The following is a 26268-nucleotide window of genomic DNA, read 5'->3' on the forward strand; positions in this document are numbered from 1 at the left end:
TAGTTGGGTTAAATGGGCATCAACCCAATTAGACCCAGTAATAATTGGGTTTTAACTTAAAGCCCATTCAACCCCATTAAACCCAATATCAATAAACCCAAACTCAACCGGTCAACCCAGCCCTTCCCACAACCCCAAAAAAAAAAAAAAAACCCAGCACTCACCTCAAATGTTTTAGGATTAGGTTTTCATTTTCCCCCTCATTTTCTCAGCCTCCAATCACGTTTCAAGGTTAGGTTTTCATTTTCCCCCTCACTTTCTCGGCCTCCAATCACTCATCGGTAAGCTTTGAATCTCAGATTTGGACCTTCTGGTTCGACATTCAGTCCAAACCCAAACAAGGTGCGGCGTGGGGCACCTCTCTCCGCAAGGTCTACACCTTCGACACCGTCGAAGATTTCTGGTGGTACCTTTCTAACCTTCCTCAATTCCATGATTTATTCATGTTTTTGTGTCTATTACTATGATTCTTGATCTGGGTTCCTCTTCATCTTTGCCCTCTTTCGTTTTTGTATGTGTTAAGGATAGAAATATAGCTTGCTTTTCGAGGCTTTTCATTTTTTTTTTTAAGATCCAGAACAATAGTGGGTTTTGTATTAATTTCGATTGCCTGAACCTTTTTTTTGGTAATTTAAATCTGTGAAAGTAGTTAGTAGATGTCAAATTTCTTTCATGTTTCCAAATTTTATAGATATGTAAATGCATTACAAGGTATGAGTTTGCTTGCTAACAGGGTTTAAAATTACAGCGTGTATATACTTAAAAATGGATTAGAAACCTGACTTGCAATGCCAATGTGAGCACCAACCCCATGATATAATAATTAAATTGAAGTTTTCTAACTTGTTTGAAGAGCTTTTAACTCATTAGGGTAGTAATGCTACACATCATTAAGGATATATTTAGTACATGTGTCGAAGGGGGAGTCGAGTAAAGGGAAGAAGATAGCCATAGTGGGTAGTGGTACGAGGAGGAGGGCGGGGGCCACAGAGTTGGGAAAGTTGGATTTGAATGTGGAGTTTAGTAATGAGGTGGAGGAGCTGGCTGCAGCTGGGGTTAGTGAAGGGAATGGGGCGGGGCATGGAGTGGAGGATAACATTGAAGGGATTAGATTTTTCGAGGGTCTCGATGAGTTTTTGAGTAGCTTGCCTATTCTTAAAGGTTAAGGCGTACTAGGTTCTCGGTGAAGTAAGACTTGATCCTTTCCTCCTTGTTGTTGTTAATGTTAATGTTGCTGCTATTGTAGCTTGTTGTTGTTGTTGTGCTTTATTATGCTATGTAAAAGTATATTATGTAGATGTTCTCTGCATTTTGTTCAATGCTCCTCGCTTAAGTTAGTATTTTATATAATCTGCACCAATTTGCTGGTAGTTTAGTCTTTTAACTGATGCAAAGAGGATTGATTTCTCCTATGTAAGACTAAATGATTTAGTTTTTAATTTAAATTTGGCTGCATGCTTAATCATATAAGGATCTGGTTTCGATTGCTTTCTCTAAAAGTTATACATGCTCCCAAAGTTTAACTGACATGTTGTTTGGCATTTTCTGTTTTAACCTATAATTTGGCTGCATGCTTAGTTTTTTTTGGTTGTTGTTGGTTTTGTTTTCCTTTACATTTTAGATATGGATTCAATGAATGAAGAAAATGATGAGTATGGTGATACTGTTTCAAGTGCTTCAAAAAGAATGAGATGTAGGACTTCTTCTGTATGGTCGGATTTTGAAATATTACCTAAAGGTTCTGATGGGAAAAAGAGAGCAAAGTGTAAAAAATGTCAAAATTCTTTTGTTGCCGGGTCTAATGGCACTACTTCTTTGTTGCGTCATAGAGCAAAATGCCATGAGGTTGACAATGAAGTTATAGTATGTTATTTTTTAAGGAAAAAAAAAACAAATTCTAAAAGTTTTTTGCCACTTTAAAGTTTAAATACCAAAAAATTCATAAAAAAACTTTTTTTTTTTAAATTTATATACACAAGATAGTAGATTTGATCCAACTTAATGAAATTTGAACACCTATTTGGGGTTTGAAACATCTTATCCATTATTCATTTCAACCAAATCATTTATAGAATTGCTTAGAACAGCCCTTTAAGTATAGGAATTACAGAAGTGAAAGTAGATTTGACTAGTAAACCCACAAAAAATTAATTTCCCTTTTTCTCTCCTATTACAAATTTATAGTAGAACTAACTAGAAAACACACAGAAAATCAATTTCTCATTTTCTCTCCTAAGTATAGGAATTACAGAAGTCATAGTAGATTTGACTAGTAAACCCACAAAAAATTAATTTCCCTTTTTCTTTCTTATTACAAATTTATAGTAGAACTAACTAGAGAATCCACAGAAAATCAATTTTCCCTTTTCTCTCCTAAGTATAGGAATTACAAAAGTCATAGTAGATTTGACTAGTAAACCCACAAAAAATTAATTTCCCTTTTTCTCTCCTATTACAAATTTATAGTAGAACTAACTAGAAAACCCACAGAAAATCAATTTCTGCTTTTCTCTCCTAAGTATAGGAATTACAAAGTCATAGTAGATTTGACTAGTAAACCCACAAAAAATTAATTTCCCCTTTTCTCTCCTATTACAAATTCATAGTAGAACTAACTAGAAAACCCACAGAAAATCAATTTCCCATTTTCTCTCCTAAGTATAGGAATTGCAAAAGTCATAGTAGATTTGACTAGTAAACCCACAAAAAATTCATTTCCCTTTTTCTCTCCTATTACAAATTTGTAGTAGAACTAACTAGAAAACCCACAGAAAATCAATTTCCCCTTTCCTCTCTATTCAAATTGAGACAAAGCACAATGTGAAGATGGAAGAATATGTTGATAGGATATCCGGTTTCTTAAAACCTCTCGTTGGTGTCAACTTATTAGCATTAAATTTGGATATGACATTCGTGAGTTTGAATCTTTAATTAAATTTCAATTTGTTCTATTTTTTTTTAAAGGGTGAAAATGCTAAATATATATATTTCTTGTATGTAACTACTCTACGGGGCATATGATCAAGAAGTTATAACTTTTGATCAACTATCATTAGTGAAATTCTTTGGTAGCCTCAGTTCAACCTACGAACTATATGCCATACGGAAGTTTCTTGCACAAGTTCCAAGATTAAAGTTTCTTTTTTTTTTTTTTTTGGTGCTGGCAGACAGATCACCAATTTATGACAGAAGTGGCAGTTTTTTGGAGGATGAAGTTCCCGAGAGGAAATTGCCAAATCTTGCTACCTTATCTTGTGAAGGATTATTGGGGCTAAGTCTCTAACCGGATAATGACCATCTATGTTGAAATTTGCAGCATCCACCTGCCATTGTCGAAAAGCTAGACCAAACTTTGCTTTCCCCTCATGCTTCGAAAGACCCTACACTCCACCAACACACTTAGCAACCATAATGCAATATCAAATTAACCAAATTCAACCCCCTCCCCCAAAAATGAGTAAGAAAAACTGGCAAAAGCAAACTAACTTGGAACAAATATAAGTCGATTTCTCTCTAATCAGAATCAGTAATCAACTCAGTTTCGCGAGATCCCTATATGATCTCAGCAGTTCTCTTTGATCATATCAAGGGGCTGAAAGAAACTCATACAAATTACAAACCAAAGCATTTTATTATCCAAACCGAAACTAAATAAATCAATATCGCTGTTAAATTACCAATTTTCCCAAAAACTTAAACATTTAATCTAACACTCTCACTTCACGTGTGAGCCACCTGAGTTGCCATTGAGTGGGGCCCAACACGTGAAAATTTAAATGGGAGGTGAGGTGGACACAAGGGAATGAACCTAATACCTCTTACTTTGATACCATCTTAAATTATCGATTCTTCAAAAGCTTAAACTAGGAAGAGTTCCAAAAAAATCTCAAATTTTGAAACTTTACACACAATTTATACTTTACCATAACCTATGACACAATGATTTAATTAACGAAAGCGCACAATTAAACAATTTAGGTACTATTTAAGTAGCAATTAGTTAAAAACTCTTTAAAAGCAAATTTGTTTTAAGAAGTAATAAAAGTACTTCGAGAAATTGAATGGGAAAAGGCAAAAAGAACCTGGAGAAGTAGGCATCGAAGGAGTCTTCGATGAGCATTTGGCGCGAACTTTGTCTAAATTTATAAAGCACCCAACACAAATAAAGCCAATTGAATTAGTATCTTAGACCAACTACGAGGCTAAATATATATTAGATACAGAACTTTGTCTTCCCCTAACAAGCACAACTCTCTATAAACAAATTTACATCAAAAAAGACCTCTAAGAGCAACCGCATCAGCTCATGCAAACTTTTCATTTATTTTGCACAAAAAAACTACTTTTTTTTATTTTTTATTTTTATTTTACACACCCATTTTTACAAAACACCCACATTAGTCTACCTATTCTATGGATCTATTCAATAAAATATTCATTCTTTTACAACTTTGTATTATTTCTTCACTCACTACCCCTCTCTCTCACATACCCAACACTACCAAAAAAAACTAAAATATTAAATGCACGATCAGTTCATATATTACGCTCTTGAATGATTGCAGGTACCTCCTCGATCAGTTTCAGCAAACCAAGATTAGACACGTGTTTAGGAAGGCGTACAGAGGAGCAGATAGCCTTGCCAAAGGAGCTTGTTCCTTAACTACTAAATTTGTCATTTTAGATGTTCCCCCTACCTTTGATCTTAATGTAATTGCAAACTCTGATGCTCACGGTTTGTACTCTTTAAGGTTTACTGCCACTACTTCACCTTTTATGGCTAGTTAATCTAATATCTTTTCCCTTTTGACCCAAAAAAAAAATTACATCAAGAAATGCCTAAAAAAAAAAAAAAAAAAAAAACTCTCAAGGAGGCTTTCATAATTAGCTTCTAAAAACTCTAATACATGTGCAACAACATTAAACGAGTATAACTCAACCGCGTTTTTGCAACCCTTATGGGTAGTTTTCACTCAATTCGATTTTATAATTCTGGAAAAAAAAATATTATGTAATGGGTTCATTGTAATACTTTATTTTTTTTACTTCCCTAATATTTAAAATGAGACCGTTTTAGTAATTTGCAAAATTAAAAACTTAAAGTGAGACAATAAGGTGAATTGCATCAATGTCGTGTTCCATCTATTTATAATGGGGAAAAACTTGTTACTCACTTGTGCACACAAGTGTGTAACTGATGACATTGTCCATCTATCACAGCATGTTGTACTTGTACCTAAATCTTTATTTTCATCAATGTAATTTTGCAAATCATAGGTCCTAATGTATTGTGCAAACTACATAGTGATAAATACTGGTTATTCTAAGAAAACATTCATCAATTAACTTGTCAATCTATAAAGTAAATAAGTTTGTTTTCTAAGATATTTAATAGGATTTTATTTAGCAAAAATTGGTTGTAGTATTTTACTTCATGTTTTCTAGTATTTGTTACTCTTTTTTTTTTTTTTTTTTTTTGAGGGGTAGTATTTGTTACTCGTTTAATAGGTAAAGTTGAGAGAAAATTCAACTAGATTTCAAATTGAAATTAAATTAGAGTCTAATTTTATGCCATGTGTCCCATCTAATCTAAGTTTTTAAATTTTTATGCTGAGTTAATTCAATGTAAAAATTAGATTTTAATTAGAGTTTAATTTTGTGCCATGTGTCTCATCTAATCTAAATTTTTAAATTTTTGTGTCAAATGAGTTAATTTAGTGTAAAAAACGAGGAGTCCAATATAAGTAAACTATAAAAAATATAATTTTTAAATGATTTTATATTTACGAGACTTTTTTTTTGTATAACTAAAAACAATTCAAGTTTATATGTCTCACACACACACACACACACACACACACACACATATATATATATATATATATATTAATAGCCAAAATTAAGAGAAAATCCAGTTCAATTCTAAACTGAAGTCTAATTTTACGCCACGTGTCTCACCTAATTTTTAGATTTGTGTTTCAAGTGAATTATTAGGTGCAAAAATTAAAGAGTCTAAATTCAATTAGATTTTAAATTGAATTTTAATTGGAGTTCAATTTTGTGCATGTGTTCCATCTAATTTTTTAATTTTTGTGGCAAGTAAATTATTAAATGCAAAAACAAAAGAGTCTAGATCTATTTTGGTTCTAAATTATATATATATATATATATATATATATAATTGTGATTGTTTTTAAATGTAATGGTGCATATGCATGGAGTTACACACTTGTTATTATAATGAAAGGAATAAATTACATTGGTATAACAACCATCAAATATAAAATGATAGCACCTTAAAACAAAATTATCTTCTAACATACAAGTTGTGCTATAATATCATTTGTAGTTACATGTATCAAACTATTCGCATATGAATTTTATATCTAATGAATCTATAATATAAGTGATTTGCAGTATTGTTAACAATAATATTAATGATCAAAATCTTTAGACAAAGTAACATAAAATTGGACACTTTTTAAAGATAGAACTATTCAAGGAATAAAACTTTTGTTCTAATTAAAAAAAATTGCAAAGTTCTACATCTAGATTACAAACCTTTCTTAGGATGCTTGAAATCTTTTTTGACAAACCTTAACAAAAAAAAAAAAATCAAGAAGAAAATTAAATAGAGTTAAAAAAAAAAGTACCATATAGATTGCAAAATTGTATGTAAATTTAATAGTCTATGATTGGAATTTACTATGACAACTTACATATATATTGGACAACAAAATAATTAAATTGGATCAAACCATTAACATATGAATTAGATCAAACATAAGGAAATTACCCCCTCATAAAAAGAAAACATAAGGAAATTAGCTTAAACAAAAGGCAACAAATACATAAAACGTATTTAATTGATTATAGTAAAAAATTAGAGTAAAAAATACATACCCACATGATTGTAGGTAGAAAAATGGAAGCCTAAATAATAAAAAATTGTACAATAAGTTGGAGAATGAAAAACTACACCAACTAACGGTGTATATACATACATACTCCACCAAAAAAAAGAGTCCAAGTAAAAATCAAATACTCTAAAACTCCTTGAGATATGAATGAATTAGAGTCCTGATTAATCTAATATTAATTTACCTACAATCTTACATGAAGCAGTTTTTATTTTACGCTTACTATATAATATTTTTTTGATTAATCTAATATTAATCTATGCCTACAATCTTACATGAAGCAGCTGTGAAGCAGTTTTTATTTATTTATTTTTTTAAAGAAATAAACTATTTAATGATAAAAATGAATTAGAGTCTTGGTAGTATACTATTCTTTTTTAGTTTTTTAAAAATCTAAAAATTTATGCAATTTGGTGAAGACATGTGGCATAATCACGGCGTTTAAGCCCAACTTTTATTATATATAATATTAGTCGCTAACCCATGCGCTGCACGGGATAATTAAACAAAATTTATACACATTCACCTTTATTGGTACAATCATTTGAAAACAATTCTAACTAATACTCAAATGTAAGAGACACATTGACTTACTATTTAAAGTAGCCTTCTGAAGAATTTACACATATTGTGCAACTGAGCCTCAATTTCTCATCAACGGTTAGAAACATAAACTGCAAATATATAAATAAAGACCATGACTTGAGAAGGACACATTAAACTTCAAATTAGAGTAGTAATGTTACTTTCTCAATCTTTGCTCAGTTGTAATAATAATATAGAGGAAATTCAAAATATGGAAAGAAAATAAAAATTACAACAATTAATTCCATTATCTTTCATGCTATACTTTGTAATTGTACGGAATTGGTCAACTCAATTTAAGTAATTGTAATAAAATTGGCTTCTACTATTCTCTATTCTATAGAGATATGAACATATTGGATTTCTCAAATCCGGTATCGCAATAAAATTATTTATTATTGAAAATAAGAAACAATTAAGCTCATCCCTTAAAGATTTACCTCTTGTACTTGGTAATTTCCATTCAAACTTTAAAATAGATTATTTGCCTTACCTAGATGTTTTCCTTGTGGTGAGGACAAATAAAATGAGACAAATGCTGCATGACCTTCAAAGCAAAAAAGCTTTCTTTTAGTAAAAAACAAAACTCGTCAAGAGGAGTAAGAGAGAAAGAAATTACTCAATGAAAAACCATGGTGAATGGAGAAAAGATTTTTGAACTTCCAAAGATTCACACAAATTTTAGCCATAGGTGCAAAATGCCAAGTTAAGAAATATAAATATTGATCTACAGGTGCAATTTTTAAATAGAAAATAGCAATTTCATGAACAAAAACCCTAGCAACCAAATAGAAAAACTATAACCTTGATTTGATTTCTCATTTATCAATGATGGTGACTGGAGAATAAGTTGATTTAGTTCATAAGAGTGGCCCTGAGTAATTGCTGATGGCAAGTGTCAAAGATAGTAAGTAAATCAAATCAAAGAAGGAGAGAGTATAAATTATTTCACGAAATCAAAGATCTCTTTACATCCCATAAAATTTCAAATAAAGAAGAAAATTTTTGGAGGACAAAATATTATAGATAATTTAAAAGAATTTTGGTTTAATTCCTGAACACTGTAACTTCATAAAATTCATACTGATAATAATATTTTATGATTGCACAGACTATTTTTTTAGAGTGGTTGATCTCAACATTGGCGTGCATTTAATCTTTCACTAAAAGCAAAGGGAAGTAGATCATGTGCATACATCTTTATGAGCAATTTTTGGCAGTCAGGCGTAACAAACGTATAACCATTTTGTCCTATTCCTACCATCTAAGAACATATCCTCTCTTATAAGTTGATGATGCCAAGTTTTAACATATCCTCTCCTTTTTTTTTTTTTTTTTTTTTCCCCAAAGAAATAAAAGGGCTTTAAAGACACGTCCAATTTGTTAAAATGCAAGTGCTTCAAGCCATAGAACAATTTAATGAAAATTGCAACTCCATGAATTGAATTTGCAAATGGTATTAACTATTGGCTATTAATGGGATTATTAAGCCGTACCACATTGAACATGTTTCTCTATCAAAATATATAAACAAACTAACCTTACAAAAGCTGAACTTTATAAGCTAAAATCTATACCGTGAGTTGTAGATCTTGAATGCTATACCGTGCGTTTAGGGCTTCCTACATTTGGAGAGAGAGAGAGTTTGCAGAAACCAAAGAAAATCTCTCTATAGCTTAAGAAACACAATATACTAAAATCAAAGAGAGAAAATTTTCAGAGGACAAAATATTATAGATAATTTAAAAGAATTTTGATTTAATTCCTGAACACCGCAACTCCATAAAATTCATACTAATAATAATATTTTATGATAGCGCAGTTAGAATTTTGGTTTAATTCTTGAACACTGAATTTGAAATTGATTATATGAGTATTCAATGGTGAACAAAGTACTATGCATTAATTAATATATAAACAAAACTAATCTTACAAAAGCTGAACTTTATAAGCTAAAATCTATACCGTGCGTTGTAGATCTTGAATGCTATACCGTGTGTTTAGGGCTTCCCACGTTTGGAGAGAGAGAGTTTGTAGAAACAGTGGCTTTATATTTCTTAACTTGAGAGAGGGGTAAGGTTGCTAGAGTTTTGAGGAGTTATAATGTTTTTATTTTTATTTTTTAAATATTGTGCTGACGTGGAAAATTGTGGTGCCAGCAAAGGCTTCGGTTATATATATATATATATATATAATATAATATGATATGATATGATTAGATAATATAATATGATATGATATGATTTTTTTGAGAGAGTTTTAACCTATAACGTCCACTCTTGATTATAGTTCTTTATCATCACTATCATCAAACTAAGACACCAATTAGTTTTTGATATGATTTCAAATCATAGTTTCCTCATTTTTTTTTTTGGTACCAATCAAAAGCCCAAGATCACACACATTATTTCATAAACAACAGGTATAAAATGGAAAATTATCGCAAGTAAAAGGTTGAAATGAGGCTCAAGCTTCAACAAACCACTTCTAAATATAAAATTGAGGGAAGCATATGAACAGCCAAAAGTTACGAGTCTTATTTCAAATTTGCTATTACAAATAAACAAATGACCCTAGATTAAATGCTTCCAATAGATGTGCCGAAGAAATACATAATAATGATTGACACCATAAGCACAACAAAGAACAATAAGAAGAAAAGTATTCACACTTTAAGCTATTCAATTTAGAGTGAAAAACCCACAAGGCAAAGACTTGATTTTGTAAGCAATGTCCTATCCCTATTTTCTTTTTTCCATAAGGAAAACATAGGATGAATGTCAATGCCATAAGAGATCATAATTGGGACCAGGTTGAAGTTCTCAACTTTAAACAAAAAAATCGATCAATGAGTCATTCAATGACTCAAGTAAATGGTAGTAATAGAATGATAAAAAGGGAATGTTTAGAATAAATAGCCTTAGTTTCATGTTAAAACATTATAGAAACCAACAAAGTAAAGGGGACCAACTTAAAGGTCACCTATCTGAAAAACGTAGCCTATAAAGAAGAAAACCTGAATTAAGTAAAGTGGTGGAAAAATGAGAATCATTATTTGTAGGGAATTAACCCAAAATTCCCAAGCCGTGAGAGAGACAAAAAAAAAAAAAAAAAAAAAAAAAAACAGTCACACACACAAGACATTATTTACGTGGTTCAGCAATTTGTCTACGTCCACGGAGTTGTAGGGATTTCACTATTATCGAGGAAAAATACAAAGTGCAGCAATACAATGTTTTAGTCTCTCAAGCAACAACAAAACCCTAATCACCAAAAATGGTTTTTGTGATGAAATCTAAATGGAATTTTTACCCAAATGAATTGTAGAGTGAGTTAAGGTAGAAATAGAGGAGTGATATGAGATATGAGTTTAGACTTTTCAATATAAGAATTGAGTTTGAGTGATGGACTAAACCAAACACAACCTAAGCATTCAACATGTTACTCTCTCTCTCTCTCTCTCTCTCTCTCTCTCTCGTTATTAGATATAAGTGGTCATCTATCTTGGGGAGTTGTTGCCTCGTTGGGTCACTAATGTGGGTTAACTAGTGTTATTACATCTCGATAATTTGCCTCGTTATATATACAATTATTTTAGACAATTTTTATTCGATGTATTATAAAATATAGAGTGATATGCAATCTATCTTGCATAAGTGGATGATTATTATTATTAGCTAAAACTATACTATTGGTCCCTCAAGTTTTAAGTGAGTGTTATTAGTCTCTCAAGTTTAAAAAGTGAACACAATTGGTCCTTTTGTTAACGGTGTCAGTCTTAGTGCCTATGTGGCTAACGGAAAAATGACATGACAAATTTTAGGTGACATGTCATCAATTTCTCTCATTAAAAATCCCATGACTCGTCAAAAAATCACTCAACCATCTTGCAATCAGTTAACAAACGGGAATTACCAAATCAAACAAAAGAATGCTACCCTTAATATGAGAGTGAGAGAGAGAGAGAGAGAGAGACACACACACACACACACACACACGAAGTCCCCAATCAGTGCTATCTCCAGGATATTTTGGGCCCTCACGAATTCATAAAAGGTTCCACAGGTTCTTCCCCTCAATAGGTTGCCCACTACTCCTTTGGAATGCCAGACCTCAAAGTTATTCAAAGGTGAAGGCTTATAAAGTACAAAAGGTATTGAAGTTAATTGCTTCAATTGTACTCAATTGCAATTGTAATATTATGTCCATTTTTCCATTAACCCCCAACTATAATCAATTATTTCAAAATTTGCACCAAATTGAGCAAAATTGTACTAGTAGTAATTGTAGTAGTTGACCACGATTTCAACTCTAAAAGACAATGAAGAATTGAAGAGTGATTTTTTTGGCTTGATTCTGATATGGATGGACTTGGACCCATCAAATTATAGGTTTTATAAAGGGATTCTCTCTCTCTCTCTCTCTCTCTCTCTCTCTCTCTCTCTCTCTCTCTCTCTCTCTCTCTCTCTCTCTCTCTCTCTCTCTCTCTCTCTCTCTCTCTCTCTCTCCAAATTTAGGGTAACATTCTTGAGTTTGATTTGTGAATACTTGTTTGTTAACAGGTCACAAAATGGTTGAGTAATTTTCTTACGGGTCATGAGGTTTTTAATGAAAGCAATTGCATTCACAAGATAAATTAGATAAATTTCATGAACTAATAATAATATAGTTTCACCTTGCTATTATTATATTTTTAAAAGTGACTTTCGAAACAAGTGAAAGCTCTAGGCGTTTTTGTTTTCCTTTTTAAGAGAAATTGTTATGTTAAATGGACAATAGTCTATAGAATATGTATCCCATTCCCTTGGGTTCAAGACAAAATGGGAAAATGAGGTCGAGCCCAAAAGCAAATGGACCCAAAATTGGCCCAAACTCCCAGTCCAGACTCCGGAGACACGCTTGCCTTCTCTTAGTCTTAGCCCAGTTAGCTGCTGCTTAAATAATCCCGCTAATTCCACAAATTTGAAAATTGAAAGCTCCCAAATTACGAAATTAATTAAAATAATTAAAAAATAAAAGTAAATTTCGTGTGTTGTTTTTTCCCCCTATAATACCGCCCATTACTTACAAGTTACAATAGATATGAAGAATTTGAACCTTTAAAAAAATCTCTCAAGATTGTCAAATACAATTTGAGGAGAATGAGTACGAGTTAGATATAATGGAGCTTTGAGTATAAACGAAAAAAAAATTGTTATTTTTGGAATGCAAGGGGTGTCAGCAATGGCCCCACGCGTAGACGTTTCGACGATCTTGCTCAGATCGGGCTTTAGTCTTTGGTTGTCATCCTGGAACCAATGGTTAGAAAGGCTAGGACGGCAAACTTAGCTTTCTTGTTGGTGTCATTCATTGGAGTTAGTCTCATAAGCGAAAAGGCTTTCCAAATGGAATGCGGAATGCTAATCTATTAGACTAACTTATAGAAAAAAAAATAGATTTTAAGGATATGAGTTAGTCTATTAGAAAAAAAGAGAATCAACAAGGAAATATTGCATATAAGAAATAAAATGCTTAACCATCGGAGAAAAGAACCAGGGCTTACTCGCTCCTTAAATGGATTTAAGATTTATTCCTGCTTAGAAGAGAGAGAAAGAAAAGAAAGAAGGGGAAAAAGTCTGACTTAACTAAATCGTGTACGGAGATTAGGACTAGTTCCAGTATTGACCTCATGAAAGAAACTAATTCACCAGGGTTCGGAAGATGGTCAGTGGGGAACAGAGGGGATATAGAAAAAGAAAGGATTTTTAGCCCACTCTCTGTAACTCCATGCGCCATCACTGTTGTATATCATGGTTGATCCGTAAGGCTTTTAGCCTCCACATAACGCACTGTCTAGGGCTACCCTAGTTCGTAGGTCGGAGAGAGTGTACTTGAGTTTGAGAGAGATAAAGCTCGTAGATGAGTTTTGGCTAAGAGTTTTCGAGGTTCAGGGAGCTTAAGATGGAAGGGTGAACCATCGTGTGGGGGTGGATGATGAATGGCGATGGAGCTTGAGAGGCTCGGCCATGAGAGTTTCAGAGGTCAAGAGGAGCTTTGGGAGAGCTTCAGAGATTAGAGAAAATTAGATGAGGGTTTTTTCAGAAGAAATTCGCCACCTATGGTGGCGGCACTGATTTGAGATGATGAGCTTAGGAAGCTCAGGCCACGAAGGTCCAGTGGAGGAGTTCAGAGAGAGAGAGAGAGAGAGAGCATGGGGAGAGAGTAACAAAGCAGAAAGGAGGAGAAGGCTCTAGAGTACTTTGAGATTTAAGGCTAGGGTTAGAAACGAGTTTTAATAGATTTGGGCTGGGTCAAACTTGACCCAAAGGCCCAGTCCAGGCTTGCGCTCAACTCCTAAGCCCAATGGTTCTAGCCCAGTAGTCTCGAGCCCACGCCTAATGGAGCCCAAATTCGAACCTTGGCCTCTAGCCCAGTCCTGGTTGGGTCAATTTAGCCTTTAAGTTCCTTTTAGCACCTTGGGCCCGTCAGCCTTCCGAGCTCTAGCACAATCTGTTTTAATGCTTAACTTTCTTCCTTGGTCCACTTTCAGCCCACCTTTTATAAAGGAGTCCATGCATGTTTTCCATAAATTAACAAAATGCCATCTCTCTTTTAGCTACAAAATTGGTTGTAGTCTTAGGTTACAACCTTACTCAATAAAATAAATATTATCACGTATTTTGAAAATTTAACTGTTGAATTACATATTCTTTATACTCTTAATACACGTGTCAAATTTTGTATCAATCTGATATTGTTTGCTATATGATCTATAAGCTTATATTTTATACATAATTTTAAATTATAAAAACTTACAATTTAAACAATTTATTGATGACATAACTATTGATCTTTAATTTTCTAGAAATTTTGCAAGTATAGAGGATATAAGAAGAAGATATAATTCAATGGTGGATTTGTCAAAATTCACATCTAATAAAAAGATATTTAGTAAGGTTGTAGCCTAAAGTTAATTAATTTTATAACTAAACTTTGTACGTAAGGAAAATAAGATATTAGAAACTTTATTAGAAGTTTGACCCAATTTAACTTGTGGGCTCCACATGAATTGTAGAGTGAGTTTTTGTGATGAAATCTGAACGAAATTTTTACCCAAATGAATTGTAGAGTGAGTTAAGGTAGAAATAGAGGAGTGATATGAGATATGAGTTTAGACTTTTCATTATAAGAATTAATTTTGAGTGATGGACTAAACCAAACACAACCTAAGCACTCAACATGTTAGTTTCTCTTTGATAAATTACATTTTTGCTCTCTCTCTCTCGTTATTAGATATAAGTGGTCATGGATCACTAGCTTGGGGAGTTGTTGCCTCGTTGGGTCCCTAATGTGGGTTAACTAGTGTTGTCAAGTCGATAATTTGCCTCGTTATATAGACAATTTTTATTGGATGTATTATAAAATATAGAGTGATATGCAAGCTATCTTGCATAAGTGGATGATTATTATTATTAGTTGAAACTATATTATTGGTCCCTCAAGTTTTAAGTGAGTGTTATTAGTCTCTCAAGTTTAAAAAGTGAACACAATTGGTCTTTTTGTTAATAGTGTCAGTCTTAGTGCTTACGTGACTAACGGAAAAATGACGTGACAAATTTTAGGTGACATGTCATCAACTTATCTCATTAAAAATCCCATGACTCGTCAAAAAATCACTCAACAATCTTGCAACCAATTAACAAACGGGAATTACCAATTCAAACAAAAGAATGCTACCCTTAATATGAGAGAGAGAGAGAGAGAGTCCCCAGTCAGTGCTACCTCTAGGATTTTTTGGGTCCTCACGAATTCATAAAAGGTTCCACAGGTTCTTCCCCTCCATAGGTAGCCCGCTACTCCTTTGGAATGCCAAACCTCAATGTTATTCAAAGGTGGAATTGTTCAAAGTTGAAGGCTTATAAAGTACAAAAGGTATTGAAGTTAATTGCTTCAATTGTACTCACTTGCAATTGTGATATTATGTCCATTTTTCCATTAACCCCCAACTATAATCAATTTTTTCAAAATTTGCACCAAATTGAGCAAAATTGTATTAGTAGTAATTGTAGTAGTTGACCACGATTTGAACTCTAAAAGGCAATGAAGAATTGAAGAGTGATTTTTTTGGCTTGATTCTGATATGGATGGACTTGGACCCATCAAATACTGGGTTTTAAATACTGGGTTTTAAATACTGGGTTTTTGTTAACAGGTCACAAAATGGTTAAGTAATTTTCTTACAGATCATGAGGTTCTTAATGAGAGCAATTGCACTCACAAGATAAATTTCATGAACTAATAATAACGTAGTTTCACCTTGCTATTATTATTTTTTTTTAAAGTGACTTTCGAAACAAGTGAAAGCTCTAAGCGTTTTTGTTTTCCTTTTTTAAGAGAAATTGTTATGTTAAATGGACAATAGTCTATAGAATATGTATCCCATTCCCTTGGGTTCAAGAGAAAATGGGAAAATGAGGTCGAGCCCAAAAGCAAATGGACCCAAAATTGGCCCAAACTCCCAGTCCAGACTCCAGAGACACGCTTGCCTTCTCTTAGTCTTAGCCCAGTTAGCTGCTGCTTGAATAATCCCGCTAATTCCACAAATTTGAAAATTGAAAGCTCCCAAATTACGAAATTAATTAAAATAATTAAAAAATAAAAGTAAATTTCGTGTGTTGTTTTTTTCCCCCTATAATACCGCCCATTATTTCATTTGAAAAAATTGCCAATTTCGACTCTCTCTCTCGTAGAGCTTCTTGCTCTTTTTCATTTGCCTAAAAATTCAAGAACAAACCTAAAAACCTAAAAACCCAACCCAACCCCAGGTAAGAGCCTCTCATTTCCTTGAAACTCAGACTCTTTTTGATCTGATGATTCTTCTAACTTCTTTTTCTGTGTGTGTTTCTTTCTTTCTTTCAGTTCAAAGCATTATTATATCAACGATGCCTGAATCGAGAGATAGATTGGTGAGGCCTGTCGACTACGCTGCCATTTTCGCTCGCCGCAGAGCTCCCAGTACCGGAATTCTTATTGACGATCCAGAAGTGGGTCGGAACTTGTTCGGATCCCCGGCCCCGGTCAGGCAAGTGGCGACACCGGCAACACGTGGACGATTCATTGGAGGAGGAAGGGGAGGCTTTGGAACTCCAAGAAATGTGCGTGGCCGGAATCTGTACGGAACTCCGGCTACGGGTCAGGAGAATAATCCGAGAACTGTGCAACGGAGTTCGGGCCGGGGCAGAACCACGGGCAGTGTGTTACCTTCTTGGTACCCACGAACCCCTCTTCAGGATATCACTGCGGTTGTGAGGGTAATTTTTGATTCTCTCTGCTTGTATTGATATATCTTGATTTGTTGCACTGAAGGGAATTTTCTCATTTTCTGTGCCGTGCCTTTCTTTAATTTTGCTTTCTTGTTTTGGTGCCAGGAATTTGAGGAATAGGAGTTTAAGTTCAATTGAATTTGGTGCTTTAATAACACAATACCCTTCTTAATATGTATTCACAAATCTTTATTTCATACTATGTTCTTTAAAATGCGATGTTTCCGTATTTGACATTCATATGTTTAATGCTTTTAATCTTGATTGGTAGTGTTCTTTTGACTGTGTAGATGTTTCTCATAAACAAACATTTGGTTTTTTGAAGCTTAATTGACATGGGTCTTGCTATTTTTTTTCAAATTTTTATCTGGAAGCCTAATTCAAGCGATCATGGAAATTCAAGCTTTTAGACTTCTAAATCTAAAGTCACTGCCACTTGCATCCTAGTGATAATTGGGGGAACAACAAGATAAAAGTGAAGTGGTTGAGAAGTCTTTCTAGTAGCAAAAGCTGATTCCTATAGAACATTGCATTGCTCCACTAGGGCTAAGGTTTTTTCTTTCCCAATAAGCATACTTCTTTGCTCTTCACCATTATGAGAACACCTCAATTAAATTTGTTGCAGAGCCATCTTGATGATTAGAATAACAGCTATAGTTATGTTGCCAGCAAGCCAACTGAAACAACCATTTAGAAATGGGATACCTCTTCCTTGGTTAGTCTTGGTTAACTTAGCTGCAGTACTTGTTATGATATCTTGTTGCAAATACTTCCATGCTATCAAAATGGAACTAAGCTGGTAGGATGCATTGTGCAAAACTGAAAATGGATTGGGTTGTATTTGGTCAAACATATTTTTTTTCTGTTTGCTCCATATTGATCATAGGGTGCTGATCAAATGTGCTAACGGGATTTTATATTCCATAGGCAAGGATTGTGTCTTTGCAATCCAATGCCAAATCCAGTCCTTTAAAGATGGATAAGGTATGTGGTCTACTCTTATTTATTGTAAGTGAGGCTACAAGCCAAACTGTTCTACAGTCACATTGTAATAATAGATGGTCCGTGGATGCTGTTTCTTTTGCACAGAAACACAAAGGCTGTTCAATTTGTATTCCTCTGACTCAGTTGTTGCTTAACTGGGAGGGCATTCTTCAAATGAAGACAACATTTGTAGGGTATCTTAAGCTTCTAACGGAGTGACCAAGATAAAATTGAATGCTGTCCTGGCTGTATGTGTATTGTTGAGCGAAGTGTTGATTGTTGCGTGTAGCAAAGACTAGGAATTCTCCTGTTTGTCCACAAGGACAAACCAACTTGTTGATGTAGTTGCACTGGAGAGGGTGAGATTTAATATCTGTAATGCTCTATGATTGTTATAGATCTGAAATACATTGAAAGGCTGTTTGTGCCTTTATTTTGTTGGGATGTTCAAAATTTTAGTTTACATAATCTAGATTGTTATATTATGATGATTCTTGAGGTTCAAAATGGATTGCATTTATGCTGATTGGAAGTGGGTTGCATTTTGCTTGTGTTAGGCAATTGAAAGGAGAAGAGCTCTACTGGGAGATGCCGAAGGCCTACAAATTGAGAGTCCTATACCTGAGGGCCAAAGGGTTCTTGACCCTTCTGTGACACAGTCTGGTGCTCAACTCAAGCACGATGTCTCTATGATCTCTCCAAATCTAGCTGTTGGTGTCAAGCCTTGTACACCTGCTGTTGGTAAAGTGCCAAAGATTCTGCTCGGAATCACTAATCAGAATGCTGGAGAATCAGAGTTTCTCACACCTCAGAAGAAACTCTTGAACTCGATTGACACTGTTGAGAAAGTGGTGATGGAGGAACTGCAGAAGCTAAAGAGAACCCCAAGTGCTAAGAAGGCAGAGAGAGAAAAGAGAATTCGTACCTTGATGTCAATGCGTTGATTCATTTCAACTTCCCAGCAATTAAAGTATGATTTCTTTTTTTCCTCCCACCTTGAAGCAGCCAAAACAGAGAGAACAGGAGCACTTGTATTTGAAAGACAGAAGGGACAAGAAACCTGTGCTATGAGACTGATCATCATCTGATGATAATAGGACTACTCAAATCATCATCTGATGATATTAGGACTCCTCAAGTAGATTTAGTACATATATCCTCATATCTTCTCTACTTTTTTGCATTTGACATCTTGCTGAAGGTCTTAGCATAGGATTGGTAGGCAGTTTTGCTTCAGTTCTCTGCTGAAAGTCTTGGTGTAGGACCAATAGGCATGTTAGTGTCTTGTTACCATCATTCTTTGATGGTTAGGTGTAGAATTGCCATATCTCAGTTCTTGTCACGTTATTTTAGAAGGCCTGTGTTGATGTACCATTACCTTTTGAGTATGATGGGAAGCAGGGTTCCCCAAAGTGATTTTTGTTCCATAATCAATTCTGTTTTTTAGGCTTTTTGCAGAAAGTCCAGATTTAACAGGTTTTGTTGTTTGCTAAATGTTCAGAGTTACAAATTCATATCCAGGGAGTATTAGATTTGATGGTCCTTTTTTACTTCAACCTATAACTTCAACTCTTATCACAGCAACTTTAAATGAAAACAGGCATTTATAATATGTTAACATTTTAATGAACGAAAGTACACTAGGTCTTTCAACCAGCTCTTAATGGATCAATTTTTGGATTTACCACTTAAAAAGTCATTACTCTCTAGTCTCTACCATAAACAATTAAAAGATGAGCATGCTTTACACGGGATCAGATGAAATTGGTTAGTAATTTAGTATGGTTTGGAAAGGTGAATGAAACCTTGACAATATAAGTCAATGCTTATAAAGCATACATTTATAATATGTTAACATTTTGATGAACGAAGTACATACGTTTTTCAACCAACTCTTAATAGATCAATTTTTGGATTTACCATTTAAAAAGTCATTACTCTCCAGTCTCGACCATAAACAATTAAAAGATGAGCATGCCTTTCTCAAAAAAAGAAAAGATGAGCATGCTTTACGTGAGATCAGATGAAATTGTAAAGTATGGTTTAAAAAGGCGAAGGAAACCTTGACAATAGAAGTCAAGGCTTATTAAATATTTTGTATAGCAATAACTTTCAGGTTTATGGCAATAATAATGTGATGTATGAACCTATTATTACATTACCAGTAGCTACTATATATTACTCAATGAAAACTTAAAAAATACATATGATTAGGTTCCCTCTATAATTGTTCTAAAGAAATCCTTATTCAGAAGGAAGCAACAATTATGAGTCTAAAAATATAGTAGATGATAGTAGTTAAAATGTTGTTTGACAACTTAATTAGCTATTTTATCATTTCTTTTATTGGTTAAATTGAATGTCTTAAATCTTTATTCAACTCTCGTGATACAAGGTGAAAGCACTACATCTATCATAGGCAATACTTGAATAATCGAAAGTTTACGTTTGGTACTATTTAAATTGCAGAAATTGAGAGAATGCTTTACATGTTAAATCTGATTATGACATCTGACTATTTGAGGATACTCGTGAAATGATCAATCTCAGTAGGTTTATGCAGCAAAGGGCCTCGTTTGACATTTACAAAGTAAATCACAAACACACTTGATGAGACTGTTTAAGACATTATCATTAGAGTGAAAGGTAAGTTTAGGGTAATTTTGCTTGATGAGATTGTTTGAGACATTGTTATTATTAGACTGTATTGCACATGAACCTTGAACACATGTTGCTTTTTTTTTTTTGCTGCCACAACCTATTATGCAAGCTTTCACATTTTAATATATCTTAACAGGATCTGTTCAAGAGTGGAGTGAGAATTCAATCTACAAATAACTGTCAACGTTACATTAGCGGCCGAAAAACCATAATTCATAACTCAAATCAGGTTTCAAGATGTTCCAAATTAGTGTAAATGTACTGCCTCTCTGCTCATTATTCAATAAACAAGCAAACCATTCAGACAAAACAAACATTCAGTCATTAAATAAGATTGTGTTCGATTCTGCCATGATAGGGGTTCAACATAATTATTGAAAAGCACAACTAATACTAGAGGTCCAATTCAAGGCAAGCGAACAACCTAAATTAACCAGAATCTGAGACCTTCCCAACCAACATTTTGCCAGTTGAGATCATCACAGCTTATTGTTGTACCAGAAGACACCCTTGCTCTGGCCAGCTTCATCAGGTTCAACATAAACACACTCCTTTGCCTCCCTCCATGTTGCCTTGTAAACTGGTGTCCCATCGAATTGATAATACTCTCCCAAAATTGGCTTAATTGCCTTTGTAGCTTCCATTGCATGATAATGTGGCATTGTTGAGAACAAATGGTGTGCCACATGAGTATCTGTGATGTTATGGAAAACCTTGTTCAAAATTCCATAATCTCGATCAACAGTGGCCAAAGCTCCCCTCAACCAGTCCCACTCAGAAGAATCATAATGAGGTAATGAAGGGTGAGTGTGCTGCAAAAATGTGATCAACACCAAAAATCCATTTACAACCAACAGTGGTCCTCCATAGGTACATAAGACCCAAGCAAGTCCTTTTGCCATGGCAAGCCGGTAAAGCCCATAAAAGACAGCAATAATACCAGCATCAGAAATGAATATTTGGAGCCGTTGACGATCTGAGTAGATGGGACCATAAGGGTCATAGTGGCTTGCAAACCGATCATAGGGCCTGCCCGAAACGTTGAATGCAAGGTAAAGAGGCCAGCCTAGAGTGAGCGTGATGAAAAGTGTGATGAGTCGGCCTGGTGGATTGTTAAGGTATTTGGAGTACCATGGGATACTGGATTTTTGCTTGGGGACAAAGACTTCATCCCTCTCAATGGAACCTGTATTAGAATGGTGGCGGCCATGGCTATACTTCCAGGAGAAGTAAGGGACAAGAAGACAGGAGTGGAGGATTAGACCCACGGTGTCATCGAGCCATTGGTAGTCACTAAACGCATGGTGGCCACACTCATGGGCTATGACCCAAACACCAGTTAGGACACAACCTTGGACAAACCCATAAATTAGCCAAGCCAGGGAAGAGAGAGGTTTAGGAAGGTGATGGAAATAATTGGTAGCAATGTAATAGAAGACAAAGGCTATAGCAAGGTCATAAACAACATAGGAGAAAGAGCGGAGAACAGAACGCTGGAAACAATGAGGAGGGATGGCTTTCTTGATCTGGCCAAGGGTAAATGGGGGTTTTGAGTGTGGAACTCGCTTAAGACTTTCAGCTTCGGATTTCTTGTGAGTGGGGGGCACTGACATTCGGCCACCTGCACCCATTGTTCTTCAACCTGTGAAAAGGAGAGAAAAAGTGAGTATCTTGTGATTATTTTAGATAGTATTTCTAAGACAAATCAAGAAAGTAAACCAGCTTCCAATAAGCTATATCTCTAAGTTCAATGAGAAATTCTATAGCACAGTGATCTCAATACAAAATTTAGTTATTTAAAATAGCTTCCGCAATGCTTTTATGGTAAAAAAAACCAGCTCAACTCACAGAAAAGATAACATCAGGGCAACTTGCTTCCTAAAGTACCAATTGAATAAAATACATGTCCATGTCCCGTCTAAAACCTACTCAACTTCCACAAGCAGTTGGATTCCTATTATAGCAAGACGTAGCACCTCAATATCCCTAGTAATCAAGTGCTCCTATGGTAATAATACAGTTGAACTAACGGCCCCTTTGAATAGACTAATATTATGATACTCTAATAATAATTAGAAGACAATTTTATTAAGAGAGAATTTAGCTATCAATATATTGGCACAGTTTAGATGATGGTTACAAGGAAGCAAACTAGCAAAGCGATTCAGTTCACCAACAATAGGGCCATTAATACAAATGACTAATGGATCAATGGGATCCAGGATGTCGGCAATGTAAAAAGATAAGTACCCAACTGACTTCAGTATACATTGGGTTCCTAGAAGCTAGGATGGCATAGCATAATGGAAGCTTCAAAGTGAATAATAAGGAACAAAAAAGTTAAAATGATTGAAAAAGGGAGACAGGCCAACATTTTCAAGTGCAATTCCAGAGTGAGAAATTTGAGTTTCTATAACTGATCTTCTCATTGACATGTTCCAGTTCCTTTCATGTTATGCGTGTAATGTATTAAATTTAAAAATGGATAAATAATGCAAGTGCATTGACATTCATATATTCATACAACTTACAAGCACTCCACAGCCAAAACTATTACAAAATTCTAGCAGCAAGGTCTGGCCAGACACGATAGAAAGTTGAAACTGAAGTTTTAAAATGATCGAGTTCAGACTACAGAGTCAGTTTTTTTTTTTTTTTTTTGGTGCTAATCTTGGTTGGTATGGCCAAAAATATAGAACTAATAATATCTTTTTTTTCCTCCTCCTGTAAAGAAAAAGGGAAAGGAAAAACAAATAGAAGGCCTCCTTCACCTGCAGTAAAAGATGGTGATAGTACGAAAAAGTAATGAAGTACTTTATGGACTTTTTTCATGGAAAAGAAAGGCACAATGAAAAGTAGAAACAATAATACTGGAGAGTTGATGCCACTACCACAAAGAGAAAGGTAAATTATTTATGGGGTCCAATCTCCAAAACCAAAATATGGGGCACTGAAATTTCCATAGGGATCACTTTGCCACTAAAACAAGCGATTCACACCAGTCAAGGAATATGACAATGTTGTCTCTATCATTAGTCCATGCCGGTACCACACGGAGAAGGTATCGTTATTTTTGTGCACGCCATATATGTCATCTTAAAGCAACAACTACGAAGTTTACCAAGATATCCATTTGCAAATTGTTTATTCTTTATAGGACAAAAAAAATAGTATGAGAACCGTAAGTTATAGATAATTTAAATAAATAAATAAAAAACCAGCTTTTTGATCTGTTGACAAAAAATTCTAGTGAACCAATAGAATTTAAGAAGTTTTGAAAGAGAGCCGAAAAATAAGAAAAAACCCATGTCCTACCTCTAATTAGGCAGCCTCTTACTCAATTAAAACATACACCAAAACATCAAGACCCTCGTAGAGTGACACCTTCAATTTTGATTAGTACAACATGCATGCGCAAATAATAGACTCGCTCAAGAATCTATTGGGTCAAAAAATTAAGGCAAAGCCTAGCAAACTATTTGGACTTCTGGATTTGGGTATAGAACAAGTCCTCGTTTGATAATTATTCTAACGAGTACTAATTCTAAGTTGGTGTGACAAGGTTCAAATTGACCAAGACAACAGAACTACAGTATTCAACAATAAGATTTGGCAAAAACAGAGTTTAGAATTTAGAGGCGTCAAACTTGACCATGCTGGGCCTACCAGCAATGGAATCACAGTCACATACACATACACATACCAAACACCAAAGGCAAGCCCTGAAATATTGATATTCAAGAGCGCCGGTTAATTGGAAAGATCAAGAAAATTATATTTAATTATAGAGAATAGGGTAGCCATCACTCTTTTTGAAAAATTAATAAAGGAAAATGTTGCTGGTTAAAATTTCCCCACATGGGTCTCATTTAAATTAAAAAAATAAATAGGGACCAGCCATGGCTGCAACACCTAAATTCTCCACATTTACTTCTTTTGTCTACTTTTTCTTGGGTTACAGCTAACTTTTTATAATCTTCCAAACAACACGGTACATAAACGTGCAGAGCTCTTAAATGAGCCTGAAACTGAACCAACCAACAATTCTGAGTTTCTGACCAACACTGTTCTATTTTGTTTGTTACTTTAAACAAGTTTTATTTTTTTACATATTTCACTCTTTACCAGATTTGAAATTACCAGAAACAGTCAATTACACTAGTGTAGATGGTCTCTTCAGGGCCTGCACACAAAGAATCCTATTTCGGAATATTCCTCACAAAAGTTAAATCCCAATTTATAAAGCGGTAATCGGCCAACCTTTCCACTATTTTAATAAAATTTCTACAAACTTTCTCACGGCTCCCAACTTTATAATAGACGGATTTTCTCCAAATTATCTATAAGGATTTTACTTATGTGTGCTGACACACAATAATTTCTATTTTAAGAAAAAAATTTCTTGAAAATAGAGAAAATATTTTCAAAAGTGGATAACTTTGAGATCCTAATCTATAATACGTTTTTTAAAAATTTGAGATCCTAATCTAAATATATAGATGGGCAAAACTTTCTTCTAGATATTTAAATCTGACAAAGACTTCTTGCTCCTTCACAAAAATTTGTAAAATCGCGCCAAAGGTAAGCTGGTCAAATTAACTAATACTAACTTTCAAAGAAAATTTTCAAACATTTGTCAGGTGCAATAAGGGATAGATCAAACGCATTATTTTTCTTGATAAACTTCATTTGGCAAACGAAAGGAAAGTCACTTTATTACCCAATAAAAAGGTACAAACATGGAGGAATTGGAAAATAATTCAAAAAGCGAATGAAAGTTATTATTCATTTTTAAATAATTAAAAACCATAAATTCCCATTACTTAATTAATCATAGATAGACTAAAAACAGTGAGATTTTGCAGTTGCCAGAGGATCCAAAGCTTAAAAAAAAGACAAAACGAAACAAAATAAACATTAAAAGTAAAATAAATACTATAACAGACAGACATGAAAGTGTGTGGCGTTGGCTCTTGGCTGGAGTGGAGATCACGTGATTCACGTGAACAGAACATGTATGGTCATACAAAGTACAGAAGATACGACAAGATACTTTAGATCCAATCTATAAAACTTCACAGCATCGAATAATATATGTAAAAATTCAAAATCTTTTAAATTTTGTTAATGCATGCATTCATGAAGGCAAAGATCTCAACCGATTTTAGGAACAAAAACAAAACATGTACTCCTAGATCTACACAAATCCATTCAACAGCAAGACGAAAAATGTGATTACAAAAATCGATCTTTCACAAACCAAAACCAAAACGAAAGCTGAGAAATTGATTATAGTATTTTTTAAAAAAAAAAAAAAGAAAAAAAGAAAAGAAAAAGAAAGCAGAAAGGAATGATTACCTGAGAGAATAGAGAGAGAAGCTCTTCTCTATAAAAATCTCTCCAACTCAGCTCTTTCTCTCTCTCTAAAATGGAGACTAGAAAGTGGAAACAATAGAGCAGCCTCACCGCTCTCGTTTCCCAAAGTCCGATATTTAAGCTTACCTTTCCCTCTCTCTCTCTCTCTTCCAGTGGGGACCACTAAAATTCCAACATGTAAAAAAAGTTGGAAGCTCCCCTCTCCCTCTCTCTTTTCGATTTCTAAGCATATTCTGCTTACGTGGCAAGCAGTACCGGGTTTGATTGGTTGTCATCTTGACCAAATTTTTTTTAACGCGTCGCCTACGGCTGCTTTTAACTGATTCTGATTTCGCTCAATATCCGCCGTCAGATTCAGGATTAACAGATCTTAATGGCTGTTATTTTTCTTTGGGGGTTTGGTACAAATATCGGAGGGTGTGTCACGTGTTTGGGAGATT

General features: G+C 34.2%; 2 protein-coding genes across 2 annotated transcripts; one reads left to right on the top strand and one right to left on the bottom strand.

Annotated features, from left to right (window-relative positions):
- Nucleotides 1–16188: 16188 nt before the first annotated feature.
- LOC126692905 (protein POLYCHOME-like) lies at nucleotides 16189–19264 on the top strand. The gene is made up of 3 exons (XM_050388710.1): nucleotides 16189–16309; nucleotides 16404–16795; nucleotides 18349–19264. Exons 2-3 carry the CDS (start codon nucleotides 16427–16429, stop codon nucleotides 18733–18735), a joined length of 756 nt encoding a protein of 251 aa, XP_050244667.1. The 5' UTR covers nucleotides 16189–16309; nucleotides 16404–16426; the 3' UTR covers nucleotides 18736–19264.
- Nucleotides 19265–20699: 1435 nt separating this feature from the next.
- On the bottom strand, nucleotides 20700–25974 carry LOC126692907 (delta(12)-fatty-acid desaturase FAD2). Its single transcript, XM_050388711.1, has 2 exons — nucleotides 25811–25974; nucleotides 20700–22094 (listed from the first exon to the last, which is right to left on the bottom strand). The coding sequence occupies exon 2, from the start codon at nucleotides 22081–22083 to the stop codon at nucleotides 20932–20934; it is 1152 nt and encodes a 383-aa protein (XP_050244668.1). The 5' UTR covers nucleotides 22084–22094; nucleotides 25811–25974; the 3' UTR covers nucleotides 20700–20931.
- Nucleotides 25975–26268: the final 294 nt, after the last annotated feature.

The sequence above is a fragment of the Quercus robur genome, chromosome 7 (genome assembly GCF_932294415.1).
Source record: "Quercus robur chromosome 7, dhQueRobu3.1, whole genome shotgun sequence".
In the NCBI taxonomy this organism is placed as follows: domain Eukaryota; kingdom Viridiplantae; phylum Streptophyta; class Magnoliopsida; order Fagales; family Fagaceae; genus Quercus; species Quercus robur.

What these genes read in the sequence shown, in the direction of transcription:
- LOC126692905 (XM_050388710.1), top strand. Translation starts at nt 16,427, where the DNA reads ATGCCTGAATCGAGAGATAGATTGGTGAGGCCTGTCGACTACGCTGCC. An exon ending in ATATCACTGCGGTTGTGAGG is followed by an intron (nt 16,796 to 18,348) that starts GTAATTTTTGAT and finishes TGCTTGTGTTAG; the next exon opens with GCAATTGAAAGGAGAAGAGC.
- LOC126692907 (XM_050388711.1), bottom strand. Translation starts at nt 22,083, where the DNA reads ATGGGTGCAGGTGGCCGAATGTCAGTGCCCCCCACTCACAAGAAATCC.